This window comes from Monodelphis domestica, chromosome 1 (assembly GCF_027887165.1).
Source record: "Monodelphis domestica isolate mMonDom1 chromosome 1, mMonDom1.pri, whole genome shotgun sequence".
Classification (NCBI taxonomy): Eukaryota; Metazoa; Chordata; class Mammalia; order Didelphimorphia; family Didelphidae; genus Monodelphis; species Monodelphis domestica.
Genome location: NC_077227.1, coordinates 454,625,459 through 454,643,189, shown reverse-complemented (window position 1 = coordinate 454,643,189; position 17,731 = coordinate 454,625,459). Strand labels below are relative to the sequence as shown.

The following is a 17,731-nucleotide window of genomic DNA, read 5'->3' as shown; positions in this document are numbered from 1 at the left end:
AAGAAGGACCACTGAATTCTGTGGATTGGAGTCCAAGCTCTGAGCTAACTGATCTTGGGCAAGTAACCTCCCTTAGAACTCAGTTTTCTTCTATACACAACAAAATGGCAGTGTTAGACTGAAGGTCCTCTAAGGTTCATTCCAGTTCTAATTATTCTAGAGACTGAAAGGCTAGCATAGAACATTCTATCCCAAGGAGGCCTCCAAAACTGCTCTGCCTATAAGGCTAAGGTGTAGTGACCCTTTTTATACCCACATACAACAGAGTCAGAGACAGAAAGTTTTTTAATAAGTTTATTTTCATTTCATAGTGGAAAAAAGATTAGAAAACACAACTCAGTGTATAAAAAAATCAGGTCTGTACAAATTCCTCTATCTACAGGCACAAGAAGACAGGAACATCACTGGCAGCAGCTGCAACTCTCAGTCTGGGGGGCTTTGCAGACACAGCCCTGGGCACACTTGGCACATCCCGCTGGGCAGCAGGAGCAGCAGCCTGAGACAGAAAGACAGGAGATGAGTGTAAAGGGAACCTGGCAGGACCCAGTCCTAGGGAAACTCAGAACTAATAAGGATCTTAGGTTACCAAGTCTCCTAATGGAGAACTAAGGGGATTTTATATCCATAGTTAAAGAGTACCTTTGCACAGTGGAATTTACTACTCAAGCACTTTTCTGTCATGGCCGCCAGGGACAAGGTAGTTCTTTCCAGTCATAGGAAATCTTTGCACCTCCACTCCCACCCACTCTCTCTCCCTCTCTCCCTCTCATGCTCTCTCTCTAAGTGTGTGTCAGTCTGCCTGCCTGTCCGTCTTTGTCTTCCACTCACTTTTTTTGCAGGAGGTGCAGCGGCAGGATTTACATTTGCAGGAGCCTGCACAGGTGCAAGAACCTCCTGGAGGGAGAGAAAAGGAAAGAAGGAAGATGAGCAGAGAAATAAACCAGAGTTCTTCTGGATGAGCTTGGAGATAGCATAGCAGACACAGGTCAGGGGGTCATTCTCCTTTATCTTTCATTCTCCAATGTCCAACCTTGATCCCCTGCTTCCCTCAGCCGGCAAGAACCAGACTTGATGCTTTCCCGGGTATTCCTTAAGGTAGCACCGAACAAGTGTCCCTTTGGTTTTCTCTAGAAAAACATCTTCTCCCACCAAGAAGGAAACAGAACCAAACCCTGATCATAATTACATCCCATTATTGAAAGCCCCTCAACTGACAACCCTGTTCCCCCAAACATCACTACCCCGGCTCCTTCGGGAGCCTATTTCTAGAAAAAAATGCTGAAGTCTATTATCTGGGGGGGAAAAGTCTTTTTTTTAAGTCTACGCCTAATCCTGGGGTTTAGGACTATTAAGCATATTTATGTTTCAGAGATTTGGCTTTAGGCGGCTAGAAGGAGAAAACAAACCTTTTAAATGTTACTTCCTTTGAAAAAGAAACTCCATGCCTCTGTCCATCTGAGCCCCTAACCTCCTCCCAACTCGAGCCCAGCACAGAGATCCCAGAAACCCTTACCACTCTCGCAGTTGCATTTGGGGTCCATGGCTGGCAGGTACACGTCAGGCACGCAGAGCTCACAGGAGAAGGATGGATGCGAGAAAGATGTTGTGGAGCAAAGAATTCCTCGTCCTCATTTATAGCGAAAGGACCCGCGGAGTGAGTGCAAAGGCGCCGCCCCTGTCCCTTCCTCCAGCCTCCTGCACACAGCCCCAGGGTTCTGCTGATTCATGCCCGTCCCCTGCCCTCTGAGTACATTTCCAAAGTCCAGGAGTGCTGAGTGCAAATCTCTGGGCACCAGATCCGGTCTCCCACACAACAGGAGCTGTGTGCAGAGAACAGAACTCATGATTCCCCCCAATACTCCCAGCTACGCTCCTGGACAACCGCTCAATAGAAGCAGTCCCTCACCTCCCTATCGAATTTCCAGCTCTAACCCAAGATACAAATTTACTAGAAAAGTCTCCGAGTGTCCGTCTTTCAGAAGAGTTAATCTAGACTCCCACAATTCTTAAGTACGCTTGGCACTGAGTTCATTTTTCCTGTTAGAGACCCTAGGCAAAACTCTGGTTTCTGATTGTTCCTCTGGGGAGCTCTCAGAGTTGAAGTTTCCTTCTAATCCATTAAAGCCAGTTTTCTTATTCCTGGAATAGGTAAGGAATCATCTTAGATAGAACAGGTGGCCATGGACAGACTTCAGGGATCCCTGAACCTGGATGGGGAAAAAAATCTTTATTTTCAGAAACTTCGAACTGGAAATTAGCATTTCTATTATCAGTTTTAACACACACACACATACACACATTATTCTGAGAAGGGAGCCATCACATCAAAAAAAGTTAAGAACCTCTACACTTAGGGGAGAATTGGAAGGTATATGCAAAGCCAGTTTGAGGCTGTTGTCTTCTTTGTTTTGTATTTTCTCTCATTTAAGCCCGTTTCTCATCCTTGTTCAGTTACTATCCTCTGGTCCAGTTACTATCACTCCTCTGTCCTCAATTCTGGCTGGCCCTTTGGTCATTCATTGTGTGACAAGATCTTAGAGTTGGGAGAGATCTCAGAGAGCATTTTATTCAAAGGTTCTTAACTTTCTTGGGTCATGGACTCTCTTGGCAAGTCTTGTGAATTCTTGGAATCCCTTCTCAGAAGAATGGTCTTAAATGAATACAATACAATACAATAAAAAATGAATAAAATAAAATTCAAAATGGTGATCAAATTAAAGAAAACAAAAGAAGTATACAGACACCAGGTTAAGATTCCCTGAATTCTTTTTCATTTTTTTCCCTCTCATCCCTTATTTTCTCTTAGTAGCAACTCTAAGGCAGTAAGGCAAGGGCTAGTCAAATGGGGCTTGGATGACTTGCCCAGGGTCACACAGCTAGGAAGTATCTGAGGCCAGATTTGCAGTAATTCATTCTTGCCACAGACATTTCCTGAGCACCCATTGGTTAAGGAATGGGCCTTCCTCGGTACTGGAGGGAATATAGAGAAAAATAACCAGAATCCAATCCCTATCCTCCCAGGTCTTAGAGTCTAGTGGGAAAACAGCAAGATAACAACAGTACCTCTAAAGTATGATCCTTTTGGATTCTAGCATGCATGACCTAAGAAATATCTACAAGGCAAGGCAGCTCATATATATAATGCTCATAATTAATTAGAGTAGTTTTAACAAAGAGAGGTGGCTAATACAAACCTGGGGCCACTAGGTGGCACAGTGGGCAGGGTGCTGGACCTGCAGTCATTGAAGACTCATCCATAGGCCTCCAGGGGCCACACTCTTTTAGGAGAGCATCTAATCCAGAGATTCTTATCCGTTTCATGCGTCACAGACTCTCAGGGCAGTCTGAGGAAGCCTTTGAGCCCCTTCTTAAAATAATGTTCTTAAATGTATTTTTAAAACATACAAAAGAAATCAATTCTATGGAAATATAGTTATCACAATTTTTTTTTTAAAACAAGTACACCAGAGCAGCTAGGTGGCTCAGTGGATAGAGAGTCAGATCTAGAGACAAAAGGTCCTGGGTACAAATATGGCCTCAGACACTTCCTAGCTATGTGACCCTGGACAAGTCACTTAACCCCCATTGCCTAGCCCTTACAGCTTTTCTGCCTGGAAACCAATACACAGTATTGGCTCTAAAATAGAAGGTAAGAGTTTAAAAAATATAAATATACGAACACTAGGTTAAGAAAACCTATATTCTAATTTACTGTTGTAGCAGGAGTCTCCCCTTAATTCGTTGCTTCTGGGGAAACTGGCATGAATTCAATCTTGCAACTAGGGAGTGGCCAGCTCCAAAGAGCCTAAAGTTATTGAGCCTGGCTTGAGCTTCACCCTCTTCACCAGGGCCAAAATCTCTGCCCCAAGCCTAAATCTGATATAGGAATAACAAGGATTTCCTAAAACTACCCTAGCTGCTTGATTTCCTCATGGGGATCCTGTATGTCCAAACACAAAGAGGTAACTGAGTCCCAGGTACCTTGATTTTCTCAGAGGCTAAGATTCTCCTCTCATGCAATTGAAAGAAGCAGAGGTAAGGGAGTGAGGGTGGGAAAGGAAGGAGAAGCAATTCTTTATTTTATTTTATTTTACATCAACAAGTTCTTTTTATTTGCTGCTCTTTAAAATGTATACAGAAAGCAAAGTTACCATCTAATCAGATCTTCACATCTGCCAAGTATCTTCCTAGAAATTTTTCAAGAAATGTATGAGTCTTTAAACACTAAATTTCAATAATCATCATCTTCATCAGAATCTATTGCTTTTCTTCTGTTGAACTTAACTGTGATTTTCTTTTCTGTCTGCTGGCTTACTTTTTCAAGAATTTCTATCAAGTCTTCCTCGGATGCCTTCACACTCAGCTGTCTGTATCTTGCCATCTGCATGAGATAGTTCTCTGCTGCTTTAGCCTTTCCTGGCTTTACAAGTGCTAAATCACTTAACCCTATTCCAAACACCCTCCTCTAGCCCAGCCTTGTCAAGGCTTTACTCTCTAGTCTCAAAATCTTGCATGTTGTCACCAAGAGCAGAACCCCTTTACCCCCTCTAGATACAGATATTTTTTATGTTTATCTTGTTGAGTCTTTTTTCCGGTCTTGTCTGACTCTTCAGCACCCTTTATGGAGTTTTCTTGGAGTCATTTGCTATTTCTTTCTCCAGCTAATTTGACAGAGGAAGAAACTGAGGCATGCCTAAGGTTGAACAGTAAGCAAGTGTCTGAGACCAGATTTGAACTCAGGGAGAGGTGTCTTCCTGACTCCAGGTCTAGCACTCTATCCACGTCACTACCTAGCTGCCCTGAGCTGTACGATAAGAGTTAGTAAAGCTAGACTTTACTATAATCAGCAGTACAATGATCCAGGACAATTCTGAGGACTTATGAAAAAGAATGCTATCTCTAGAGAAAGAATTGTTGGAGTAGAAATGCAGATGAAAACATAGGATGTATCACTTGTTTATTTGGGTATATGTTTTGGAGTTTTGGTTTTATAAGATTATTCACTTACAAAATTGAATAACATAGAAATATGTTATGTCACAATATATGTATAACCCAGATTGAATTGCTTGTCAGCTCCAGGATGGGGGAAAGAAGAAGGGAAGGAAACAATTTGGATCATATAACTTTGGAAAACTTCTGTGGGAACTTGTTACTAAAATTAAAAAAAGATAAAACATTATAAAAAATAAAATACCCCCCAAAAATAAATTTTAGAATTCTTTACAATGTGGATTTTGATAGATTATGTCTTCTCCAGACATATGTCCACTTGTCCTAAGTGTTTTATTATATGCGTATCCAATTGGTAAACTGTGATTTGACAAGTGATTTAAATAAAATATTTGTTTACCAAAAAATCGGGGAAAAGCAGGCACATATGTAGAGGTAGCTTTTAATATTATGGTTAGAGTTCTGTGCCTAGAATTGGCAAGACCTGCGTTCAAATCTAGAATCAGACCTTTACTAGCTGTGTGATCCAGGTCAAATCACTTTATTGTCTCAGTTTCAAGAGGATCTGAGTTAAATGGTGCACCCACCTCCCAGAGTTGTTGTGAAGATCAAATGAGATAATATTTGTAAAAAGCACTTAGCACAGTGTCTGGCATGTAGTGAGTGTTATACAAATGCTTATTCCTTCCCTTTCTCCTTTCCTATTCCCCATCCCACCCCACTTCATAGAAGTTGATAGAGAAACTACTAATCTGCATTAATAAAAAGAATCTCTTCATTAGGGGTGGGGAAGAGGAGGGCATTTACTATACCAATCAAGTCACAAGTCTAGTCCATCCTCATTAAAAAAACAAAAATTACATTTCACTGAATAGGAATCCCTCTGCTTCTCTAACAATCATTATTAGAAACCAAAGATCAGTCAGTATCCCCGATTCTCCCTCCCCAGAGGTCTGAGATCTCTCTGTTATGAATATCTTCAAGTCCCCTTTTTCATAGAACCCCCTGATCTCCAAAGAACCAAAATTGTGGGCAGTGGGAAGACACTGTTGGGTCAATGAAAACAGTAGCATAATCTCAAGGATTTCTGCTTTTATACAGATTGGTGTCACCAGAAAAGGAGGTCTAGCCATGTAGCAAAAGGGAGGAATGTCAGGCAGAGAGCCTGTGAGTTTTGTTGATATGTGGTCTGGATAGTAAAAGAACCAGACAGACCTGTTTTTGCCAATATAGTATTGGATGGAGGATTTAGAGAAAACTATAACAAGAATTGCCCAGAATGCTTCTTATTCTGGGTGGAGGGGTTACACTGTGAAGGGTACCCTTCACAGTGGGGGCAGACTCACACTTGATGAGATTACAGATCTAAGTCAGTTTTCCCACATTCCTGAACACAGTGTTAGGCACAGAGCAGAACCTTAAATCTTGGGGTTGGAAGTGAGCCAATTCCCACAAAAATTTTTGAGTCAAAGCCGAAAAACTGAAAAGGTTTATGTACTGGCTTTTGACCCAGAGAATAATAACCAACATTTATTTAGTAATTTAAGGTTTATAAAGTGCCGTACAACTGTCATCTCTTCGTATCCTCACCAAGACCCTAAAGGTAGGTACTATTGTTATCTCCTTCTTACAGATTAAGAAACTGAGGCAGACAGAGGATAAGTGACTTTCACGTAGCTAGTAAGTATCTGAGGCTAGATTTGAATTCAGGTCTTTCTGATTCAGGGCCACTATACCACACTCTCCTTCCCTGCGCAGTATATCTCTAACAATGACCCCACCATGTATTTACTGCTCAACTCAATGGTTAATACCAGAGAAAGATGGAGTCCCCTGACTTTTCTCTGAAATGCAGGCAGAGGAAAGGTTGTTTTTCTCTAGACATTGATGATTTGAGGAATGAGAAATGGGGATGTGTCTTTCCAAATTCACCTGATTTGAAAGTATTGTCTCACTATCTATCTCTGTCTTTTTCAGTCTCCCTCTGTTTCTCTCTGTCTGGTTTTATTTTCTTTATTGGTGTTACTCCCTTAATTTTTTCTTCTCTCTATTTGTCTCTGCCTCTCATTATCTCTCATTTTTCTTTCTCTTTCCTTGTCATGTTTCTCTGTCATTCTTCCTCATTTTCCTTTCCCTTTCTATTTTTACTCTGGTTTCTTGCTATATTTCTCCCCCTCCACTACAGTGATTGGTGGTTGGTAGTACACACACATTCCTAATTCCACACAGGAAGCTGCCCCAGAAATGGCCATAATTACATCATTGACATGTCACAGTAAAAGTAAAGGGGAAACCCCATAATATTCCTGGAAGTTAAGATTTCAGACATCAAGTTAGGTAATAAATGATGAATGAAGCCAAAGGAATTAAGGAGAAAAGAGAAAATACTCTGAGTGGAAAAACAGATTTAGCACACTGTGTCCTTCCTCAACCATTTCTTTTACCAGAATATGTGTCTTCTGCAACTGAAAAACCAAAATAAGTGATAGAATGACATCACTGCCTCTTTGCCCAAAAACTTGCCTTGCATCTCATATTTCCCACTTTACAAAATCCAGTGCAGTAAGGCCTGTCTGTTGGATCATCAACAAGCATTTATTAAATGCTTGATATAAGCTATGTACTAAGCAAGGCAAAAAACATAAAAAAAAGGCAAAAAAAATTCCTAACTGCCCTCAAGGAGCTCACATTTTTATGAGAGACTACAGAAAATAACTATGTTCATCAAGATGCCTAAGGTATTAGGGGCAGTTGGGTGGCTCAGTGGATTGAGAGTCAGGCCTAGAGATGGGAGGTCCTAGGTTCAAATCTGGCCTCAGATACTTCCTAGCTGTGTGACCCTGGGCAAGTCACTTAACCCCCCATTGCCTAGTCCTTACCACTCTTCTGCCTTGGAGCCAATACACAGTATTGATCCTAAGATGGAAGGTAAGGGTTTAAAAAAAAGATGCCTAACATATCAATGGGCAAAGAATCTCAGAAGAGAAGGTGTTAGGAATGGAGGTGAAGGGAACTGGGAAATTTCACAGCAAGTGGAATTTACGTGTCTTGAATGAAATCAGGGATAGCTGAAAATGGAGGTAAGGAGGTAGAGCATTCTTGTCAGAGAGGGCAGTCAGTGAAAAGACAGAGCTGGAAGATGGACCATCCAAAGGGAGGAACTCAAGGAGGCAAATGTTGCAGGATTATAGAATTTGTGGAGGGAAATAAACTTTAAGAAAGTTAGAAGGTAAGGTCAGCTAGGTGGCCAGCGGATAGAGTATCAGGCCTGAAGATAGGAGATCTTAGATTCAAATCTGGCCTTAGACACTTCCCAGCTGTGTGACCCTGGGAAAGTCATTTGACCCCCATTACCTAGCCCTTACCACTCTTTTGCCTTGGAACCAATACCCAGTATTGATTCTAAGAGGGAAAGTAAGGGGAAGAAGAAGGGAGGAGGAAGAGGAGGAAGAGACTGGAAGGGGAGCAAAGGGTCAGGTTGTGAAAGCTTTTAAAAACCAAAGGAGATTTTATAATTTATCCTGAAGGTAGTAGGAAGCCACTGAAGTTAACTGAGTAAAGGGTTCATCTGGTCAGACCTGCACTTTAGGAAGACAACTTTGATACCTAGACATATTGTGAAAGTAACTTGTTTGCATTGTTACAGTTTGGATTTGAAGTGTGAAATCCAAGGTTGTGAGTCTGTCTGGTGTGAATTTTAGATTTTCTCCACCTTGATTAAATCTTTAAAATCCTAACAAACAGGAATGTCTACACCCCTACTTAAGGATTAAGTGTAGAGGAAGATGGCCTATGACAGACATGTGCTAGCAACTGACAAATAAGAAACAACTGACAGAACCCTGGGCTGTCCTAAGTCAAACTTAAGCTACTATTGGTACATGTGAGTCACAGGAAGTGATGTTAAAAAAAAGTCTATGTATTTGCATCAGTCGCTTCCTCTTGCCGCTCTCTCTTTGGCAGTGGCAGTGGAGGTGGTGAGCTAGGGGTCTCTCTGGCTCTTTCGATGTGGAGACGTGACTGGTGGCAACATGCTGGGCATCTTGGCGTGCCTGCAGCTCTTGTCCAGGTTTGGCAGTGAGTGTCCTTGGTGCCGTGACTTGGAGAAGCTCAATAGTGTGGGTTAGGTGAGATGTGTTCTCTGAGCTCTCTTGGAGTTTAGGCTGATTCTTTTTTTTCCCTTTACCTTTCCTAAAACACTATCCTTCTAGAAGGCCCCTCATCTACGAGGAGGTCTTGTGGCTGGAAGCCGAGCTAGATTAAATCTTGGAGGAGGTCTTGTGGCTGAGGTCTCTGAACTCCCCTTGGTTTAGGCTAGGCTGGAAAAATCTTATACCCTTTTATCTCTCTTCTTCTTCTCAATTCCTTCCCTCCATATTAATTAAACCACCATAAAATTCCCAAACTGACTTGAGTATTTTTATTGGGATTTTGAATTAATCCCTGGCGACCATTAGTATAATATATTAGTAAAAAAAAAAAACAAACCTAAATTTACCCCTTATGCTGGGAGGTATTACTCAATGGTAACAGGGAAGTTCAGAAGAGGGATGAGATTGAGAGTAAAGACAATAAATCCAATTCAGGGCACGATGAATTAGAGATATCTATAGGATATCCACTTTGTGATGTCTAATAGGCAATTGTCAGTGGTAGAATAATAGTCAAGACTGAGGTTAGGGCAGTTATACAGTATTGATTCTAAGACAGAAGATAAGGGTTTAAAAAAAAAACGTGGAGATACTCAAGATTGGTGGGCAAGACTTGGAGGAAGATCCAGCAAGAGAGCCTGAGAAAGAGAAGTCTGAACAGTAGGAGAAAAACCAGAAGAGAAGCATTTAATAAAAACTTAGAGAGAGAAAAGAATATCCAGGAAAAGAGGTTAATTAATAATATCTACGACTGTAGAGGGATCAAGAAGGATGAGACCTTAGAAATGGTCGCTAGATTTGGCATTTAATAAATTTGGAGAAAGCAGTTTTGGTTAAATAATAATCAGAATACCAGATTGCAGAGAGTGAGAAGAGAAGTGAACTATTGATTACAGATGCTTTTCACAAAGAGTTTAGCCATGGAAGGAAGGAAAGATATAGGATGATAGCCAATAGAGATGGATGGATCAAGTGAAGGTTTTTTTGAGAATGGAGATATGGGTGTTTATAGGCAGTAGAGAAGAAGACAGGAGAGAGGGAGAGATTGAAGGTAAATAAGAATCAGGATAACATAAGGGACAATCTGCTGGACAAAAAGGAATAAAATGGGATCACTTATATATGTAGTTTGTCTAAACATAGAGAAGAGCCACCCCTTCATAAGAGAAAAGGGTGAAGGAAGAGATAGTAGTCAAATTCCTATGAGTGATGCAAGATGAGAAAGAGGGGATATGAAGGAGCTCTCCTCAAATGGTCTCATTTTTTGTGTGAAGTATAAATTACACATGGATCTCATGGGACTGAACATCCTCAGAATATGCATCAGGCCTAAAATGTCTCCTTGTGTCCTCAAAATGAGATATGATCAGTTCCAAGAGAGTTTTCATTCTATCCTTATTGTATCCTCATGCTAGATATGGCATATTTGACTAGTATAACTAAAAAAAGTTGGTTTTTTGCCTGGAGCTATGATTTTATTTATATACAGAGTTCTCCATGACTAAATTCTTTCCACTCATGCAAATCAGCAATTGTTCTCCAACTTATAGTTTGGGAGTTGCCTGGAAGACTCAGAGGCAAAGGGATGGTGTCCAAGGTCATATAGCCATTTACTAAGAGGTAGAATTTGAACTGTCAGATATTCCCAACTCTGAATTTGTCTTTCTATTCTCTATATCATGTTTTCTTCACAAGAGGATGTGGATAACTTAAGTACTTAATTCCCTAAACTAACTGGGTAACCAGGGCCCTTGGTCCTTTTGCAGATATCTCCAACCCTGCTTCACTACAGTCTAAGAACAATGGAATTCCATGTTTCTGTTGTTATTAATAATTAAAAAAAAACTTCAGCTATCTATAACACGTGGTAAAAGTGTTTCCTTATATCCAGGATATCATTTATTCCCCTACAATACCACAGGACAGACTGGGTAGGCGTCTCTAATTTACCAATGAGCAAATCGAGACACTGGGAACTTGGGGTTTATTTTCCTGGAAACCAGTTCCCAGAATTGCCCAAGAATTCCAGAGATCTCCTAGGGAACTGTCTAACTTGGGTGCTTGTCGTTTCCATTTCTTGAACTCTTTATACTTTGCCTGGTATCTTATTAACTCTCAGGGATTTAATTGCCTTTTCTCTGTTAATATTTATTAGATTTACCTTTCCTTCCCCAAATTATTGTCCTTCAGTTTCACATCTCCAACTGCCTTTTAAATCTCTTCAATTGGATGTTTAGTAGGCATCTTAAGTTCCTTATGTCCCCCACTCCTCTCTTCCCTATTACTATAAAAAGTAGCACCAGCTCGAGTTGTGAACTGATCCAACCATTCTAGAGGGCAATTCGGAATCCTGCCCAAAGGGCTGTAAAACTGTGAATACCTTTTGAGCTAACAATATCACAATTAGGTCTGTATCCGAAAGAGTTGTTGTTTTTTTTAAGGGAAAAGTCTCTATTTGTACAAAAATATTTATAGCAGCTCTTTCTGTGGTGGCAAAGAATTGGAAATGGAGTGAATGTTTATCAATTGGGGAATGACTGAACAAGTTGTGATATATGATTGTAATGGAATACTATATGAAATATTGAACTGGCTGATATTAAAAATATCTGAAAAGATTACATGAATTGATAGAGTTGTGAGACCCACTGAGGAAAGCAGCCATGCTTGCCTGAGATTACTGGCAAGGTCCCAATCTCTCACACAAAGGCACTGATGCTCCTGACCCAAGGTCATCATCAAACCCTAAGCCCTCCCCCTCACACACACACCTCACTCTGAAGAGCAAAGAAGTCCTTGTAACATCATGACTGAAAGTACCAAACCTGCCTTTCCCTAAGAACAGATTAGCAAGCACTCTTTCTCAACTTGCTTACTTCTGTAATAGCAACTCTGGTAATGTTCATATGTGAAGTCATTTTCATAAATATCATCCTGTGGGAAAGTGGCACTCCCCTCCAGAATGTTATAGTGCTTAATATTTTACTCACTATAAAAGTCTCTTGACTCTTGACATATGAAGATCATAGCCCCCAGTCATGGTGCCATGATTTTTCCACTTGGTCCTTCTCAATCTTTCCTGTCCTTCCTTCTTATCTCACTCTCTGTCTCTAGCTGCTAGTCTCCCTAGCAGGCTAACTCTCTCTCTCCACAGCTACAATGGCCCTCAGACTCATCACTAGACTCTCATGCATGACCACAAAGTGAAGTGAGTAGAACTTTGAGAACACTGTACACAGTAACAGCAATATCATATGATGATCAAATGTGATTGACTTAGTTATTACCAGAAATACAATGATCCAAAACAATTTCAACAGACTGATGATGAAAAATGGTATCCCCTTTCAGAGAAAGAACTGATAAGAGTCTGAATGCAGATAGAAGCATACCATTGTTCACTTTAATGATTTATAATTGAACTTATTTAATTATTAAAATTATTTTTAAATGATTTAAAAACAATGATTTTTTAAGTGATATGTCTTCTTCCACAACATGGCTTTAATATAGAAATACATATAACATGATAGCACATTTATAATTTATATAAAATTACTTACCATCTCAGGGAAAGGTGTGGGGAAGAAGGCAGAGACATAATTTGAAACTCAAAATGTGGGAAAATGAAATTTAAAATTATTTCTGTGTGTAATTGGGAAAAAATAAAATATGAAATTTTTAAGGCCGGAAAAAATGGAAAGGAAAAAAAGAAAAGGATAGACCATGGGATCAAAGCCCCCTCCCTTCCCCCAATCCCTACCAAAACTAACAAGTCCTCCACTCCTTTCTCCCAGCACCGGCCCAAATCTGGGACAGAAACTGTACAGCAATACCTGGCAGAACTCCAAGGCCTTGTTCCTTAGTTTTGCATGACTAACCATCAGGCCTGAAAACCAGTCCTGCCCCTCCCAACCCCAGAGACTGGGACACCACTCTCCCTCAATTACTATCCAATGAACTGGACACAAGGAAGCTCACCTGAATCAATAGAGGCAATCCAGGTTTCCTCATCCCTGACAACCACCCTATAAAGGGCTATCTATACCCATCTCCACTCAGGTGAAGATTCAGTAGCCATCTTGTTGGTGTTGGTGTTGGTGTTGGTGTTGGTCCCCCTTCACCCCCCCCCCCCATCTCCTGGCATTGGGCCTCTCTTCCCCTATTGTTCCATCCCTCTATTTCTCAGACCCTCTTAGCCTACAATAAAGCTTTGCTGTACCGGCACACTCTTGTCTTATTAGTCTCTTGGGTCAGACCCCCATCAGTCATCACTAACAGAAAGAGATGATCCTCCTGTCAATGTGAATATTTAGATGACTCAGTTTACCCTTCCTTTTGAGAAACTCCAGTACTAAGCACACCTCTTTTGGTTTGAATGTTAAGTCCCTTTTTGTTGGAGGTTTCTCTATTGGATGAAAAATTTCCTCTCATCAAGCCCAGTTTCTTAGTTTGACCTTTGTCTTTAATTTGTTACAGCTGACCATTCCCTAATGCCATAGCTATTGAATGTTAGGAGGTTTACACCCTTGTTTATGGGCTTCCCAAAAGGTATAAAGAAACTCTCAGGACCAGTATCTCTTTGGAGCTGACATTTAGCTGTGTCTTCTCCTGGAGGAGAATATGTATGTATCTTTTTAATAAACCTTATTTATATTTTCAAACATTATTGAAGATTGACTTTAAAATTATATATATTTTTACCATTAACTTGCAAAAGGAAACAGTGCATTGGTATTTTGGTATTTGGGGTCTCCTGTATATTTTAGGACCTGTTGGAGGTGATTGATCAAGAATAATTTCTTTAGTAGATTTGTCAAGTTGCTTAATTTTTATTTGTAACAAATAGGCATTGAAACCAATAAAATGCAACTTCTTGGAGTTTGTGAAAAAAAACAAAACAAAACCCAACAACAACAACTTAGCACGGTGCCTTCTCCCCACTTTTGGGTAGTCCCTTCTCAGGTCTACCCCTGTCTCTGGCCCTGATGCTCTTAAGACTTGTTAATAGCTTGAAATGATGCAAAACCTTTTTTTTTCCCTTACCTTCTATCTTAGAATTAATACCAAGTATCAGTTCCCAGGCAAAAGAGTGGTACAAACTAGGCAATTGGGATCAAGTCCTTTGAAGGGTGATGTAGTTAGGAATTGTCTGAAGTCAAATTTGAACCCAGTACTCCATATCTCCTGGCCTGGCATTTTATCCATTGAGTCACCTAGCTGCCTCACAAGGTCTTTTGGGATAGCCTGTATGTATATACATATACACATACACATACACATATCTGGAATATGATTCATGGTAGGAACCTGGAGGTCTATTCAAAATATCAAATATTGAAGTCCAGCCTGTGTGTGTACAGAGCTGCTACCTTAAATAATATGTATAAATATGTATTGAGGCAATGAGGGTTCTAGTAAAAGGAGGAAGAGTTTGGAAATCAACAAACCTAAAGACTCTAGTACCTATTTGGGCACTAATAGACTAAGCGATCTTGGGTGAGTCATTTCTTGTGGCCCTATATTTCCTCATCTGCCAAATAGCAGTGTTAGCTACATTACCTCCAGTGCTTCCTAGTTATAGGATTCTTAGAATCTGACAGGATATCTATTCCTACTGAGGTCTTCAGGGTTTACATTTTGGGTTCCTTATCCCACCCCCCAAAAACACACAACTAGACCAGAGACAAAAGAGGTTTCAGAGAGTTTATTGGCATACTAAGTGGTTAATAAATGCCTGTGGATTGAATCACACATTTATAGAAAAAAAAATAGAAAAATATGGCCAAAGTGTATGAAAAGTCAAGTCTGTACAAATTCTTCTATTTACAGTCATGGGAGAGAGGAGCATCAGTGGCAGCAGCTGCAACTCTCAGTCTGGGGGGCTTTGCAGACACAGCCCTGGGCACACTTGGCACATCCTGCTGGGCAGCAGGAGCAGCAGCCTGAGAAAGAAAGACAGGAGATGATGAGTGTGAGGGGAACCTGGCAGGACCCAGACCAAGGAAAACTCAGAATAATGGAAGGATTTTATGTTATCAAATCTCCTAATGGGAAACTAAAAGGATTTTATATCTATAGGAAAGAGCACCACAGCCCCTGAAAGTTTCTGTACCTCCACCCTCTACCCCCTACACAGATAATTTCTTGCTTGACTCACTTTTCTTGCAGGAGGTACATCGGCAGGATTTACACTTGCAGGAGCCTGCACAGGTGCAAGAATTTCCTGGAAGGAGAGAAAAGAAAGGCGGGAAGGTGAGCAGGTTGGGGATTCTCCTTTCCCTCTTATTCCCTGTTTCTCAGATGTGATCCCCAATGATCACTCAGAAGAGGGACCAGACCTGAGATCTTCCCAGGCTTGCCATTAAATAAGCCCTGGGTAAACTATGAGCCCCCCTAGAAAAAATCTCCCACAAACAAGGGCAAAGACTCAAACCCTTAACACTTGCCATTGCTGCAAGTCCCTCGTCTGACATTCTAGCCCTTCCTTCTGCTCTTCAGGGAGCACATTTCTGGAAGGGACCTTAAAGTCTGTTCCTTGTTCTAAGGAACCCTTCTCAGGTCTATTCTTGCCCCTGTGGCCCTGATTGTTAAGCCCATTTGTGGTTCAGAGCTTTAAATCTGTGAAGCTGAGGGGGAGAAAGGAAGGAAAGCTTTCTGTTCCTTCATTTTAAAACAAAATCGATCTTCCTCCTGTGTAATTAGAATTTCTGTACCCTAAAACTACAATTCCCAGCATGTAATGTAAGGAGAGTAGGGTGCTGGGAATTGTAGTTGCTCTCTTGCTCCCAGCACTCACCCACACCACCTCCACTAAACCGATCAGAGCAAGAGAGTTTTGCTCACATGGGTTTAATTTTGTTAAATAATTAGGTTTTGTACTTCGATTTCCCTTTTATTCTTTCTACTGCAAGTGATTATTAATAAACTTTATAAAGTATAATTCTTGGAGTGTTGGACAGTAATTTAAATCCTCCACATCCCCCTGCCAATCAATAGCTTCGTTCCGTTTCAGCCCACAGTCCTATCTTGAGCTGTCCCAGCACAGGCAGAGTATCCCTAAACCCAGGAGTCCTTACCGCTCACGCAGTCACAGTTGGGGTCCATGGCTGGCAGATAGATGTCGGGATGCAGGTCTCACAGCAGAAGGAGGATGGGAGAAAGACGTGAAGGAAAGAGCCAGATTCTCCCATTTAAAGCAAAAGGACCCGGAGACTGAGTGCAAAAACCCTGCCCCCTGCCTCCAGCCCAAGGCCAGCCTCCTGCACACAGCCCCAAGGTCTGTGCTGACTCATGGACTCTGTGCACTTGGTGTACTTTCCTGAAGGAGTTTCCTGGAAGCCAGAGGGTTGTGTGCAGCTCTCCGCACTACCCCTCAACCTGCATCCCACCCTAGAGGGTCTGTGTGCAGAGAACACAGTGCATCCCGGATGACCCGCCCCTCCCCTCGGGCTTCTTTCCTGTTCCTGGCTAGCCAGTCAGCCAGCCCAGGGAGACCCAGGCTCACCAGGAAGCTGGGTCCTGTGGTATCTTTTTCGTGGGGAGGAATTCAGACCTTTCCGTTCCAAGCTTCCCTTTGTTTGCTCGTCTTGGTGTTCATTCTTTTGTGCTAAGGGCCCGGTGCAAAGCCAAGCTCAGGCTCCTGCCCTCTGATTATTCCCCCATGAGTCCTCAGGGATGAGGGTCCCCTCTGAAGCCATCCGACTCCTGGCTTCAGTAGGAACTTCAGGAGGAAAGTGTGGGTCAGCACAGGGAGTAGTCAATTTGGAGCTCTTGCTTGCCTTGGTTTATCTTTTTGCCCAACTGAATGCTCCTGTCATCTTTGGTCAGTACCCTTTGCTCCTGGCCTTTTTGTCACAGAATTATAGAATTGAAAGAGACTTGAGAGGCCACCAACCCTTGCTGCAGGAGAAAAGGCAGGCTGGAGTAGTGGAGAGATGATGATACTTGGAATGAGAAAGACCTGAATCCAAATCCTGCCCCAGATTCTTATTTGCTTTGTGAGTCCTAGTAAGTTATTTAACCTCTGTGACCTATAGACAAGTTGTAATCTTCCTTGTCTGACAAATTTGCAGAAAATGTCTAAGTATGATTATATTATATGTGGGTCGTTGTTGTTCAACTGTGTCTCTTCCTTTGGCTCTATGGACCATATCATACCAATACTATGCATGAAATTTTCTTGGCAAAGATACTGGAATGGTTTGCCAGTTTCTTTTGCAGTAGATTAAGGCAAACAGAGGTTAAGTGACTTACCCAGGGTCACATAGTTAGCAAGTGTCCAAGGGCAGATTTAAACTCAGCTCTTACTGACTTCAAGCCTAGTGCTCTATCCACTGAACCATCTAGCTGCCTCCAGGTATGTGTGTCCACTTATACGCATAGATGCATACTTACATGTACATTTAGACAATTGCTTTAGATTGACAATTTTCCTAGAATTGACAAACAGAAGGAATGTGGATAGGAGAGCACTGAGAAAACTGTATAGCCTTTTCAGTGATCAAAATCCTAGCTTCAGGAAATTCCCCTTCTTTTGATAACAGCTATATTCTTCTAGATGATGCTATATGGCCATAAATTATGAAGCACCATAATCTCAGAGGAATTGAAAGTGTAAAAGGCCC

General features: G+C 41.4%; 1 protein-coding gene across 1 annotated transcript; it reads right to left on the bottom strand.

Moving 5' to 3' along the window:
- Positions 1-272: 272 nt before the first annotated feature.
- LOC107648891 (uncharacterized) lies at positions 273-16,211 on the bottom strand. Its single transcript, XM_056817100.1, has 7 exons — positions 16,191-16,211; positions 15,265-15,330; positions 14,935-15,049; positions 13,309-13,378; positions 1,514-1,715; positions 829-894; positions 273-496 (listed from the first exon to the last, which is right to left on the bottom strand). The coding sequence occupies exons 1-7, from the start codon at positions 16,209-16,211 to the stop codon at positions 377-379; spliced, it is 660 nt and encodes a 219-aa protein (XP_056673078.1). The 3' UTR covers positions 273-376.
- Between the last annotated feature and the right edge of the window lie 1,520 nt (positions 16,212-17,731).

Coding starts and splice junctions, on each gene's coding strand:
- LOC107648891 (XM_056817100.1), bottom strand. CDS start 16,211: ATGGACCCCAACTGTGACTGC. Junction 15,050..15,264: donor ATGTACCTCCTGCAAGAAAA/GTGAGTCAAGCA, acceptor TTTCTTTCTCAG/GCTGCTGCTCCTGCTGCCCA. Junction 497..828: donor CTGCACCTCCTGCAAAAAAA/GTGAGTGGAAGA, acceptor TTTCTGTCTCAG/GCTGCTGCTCCTGCTGCCCA.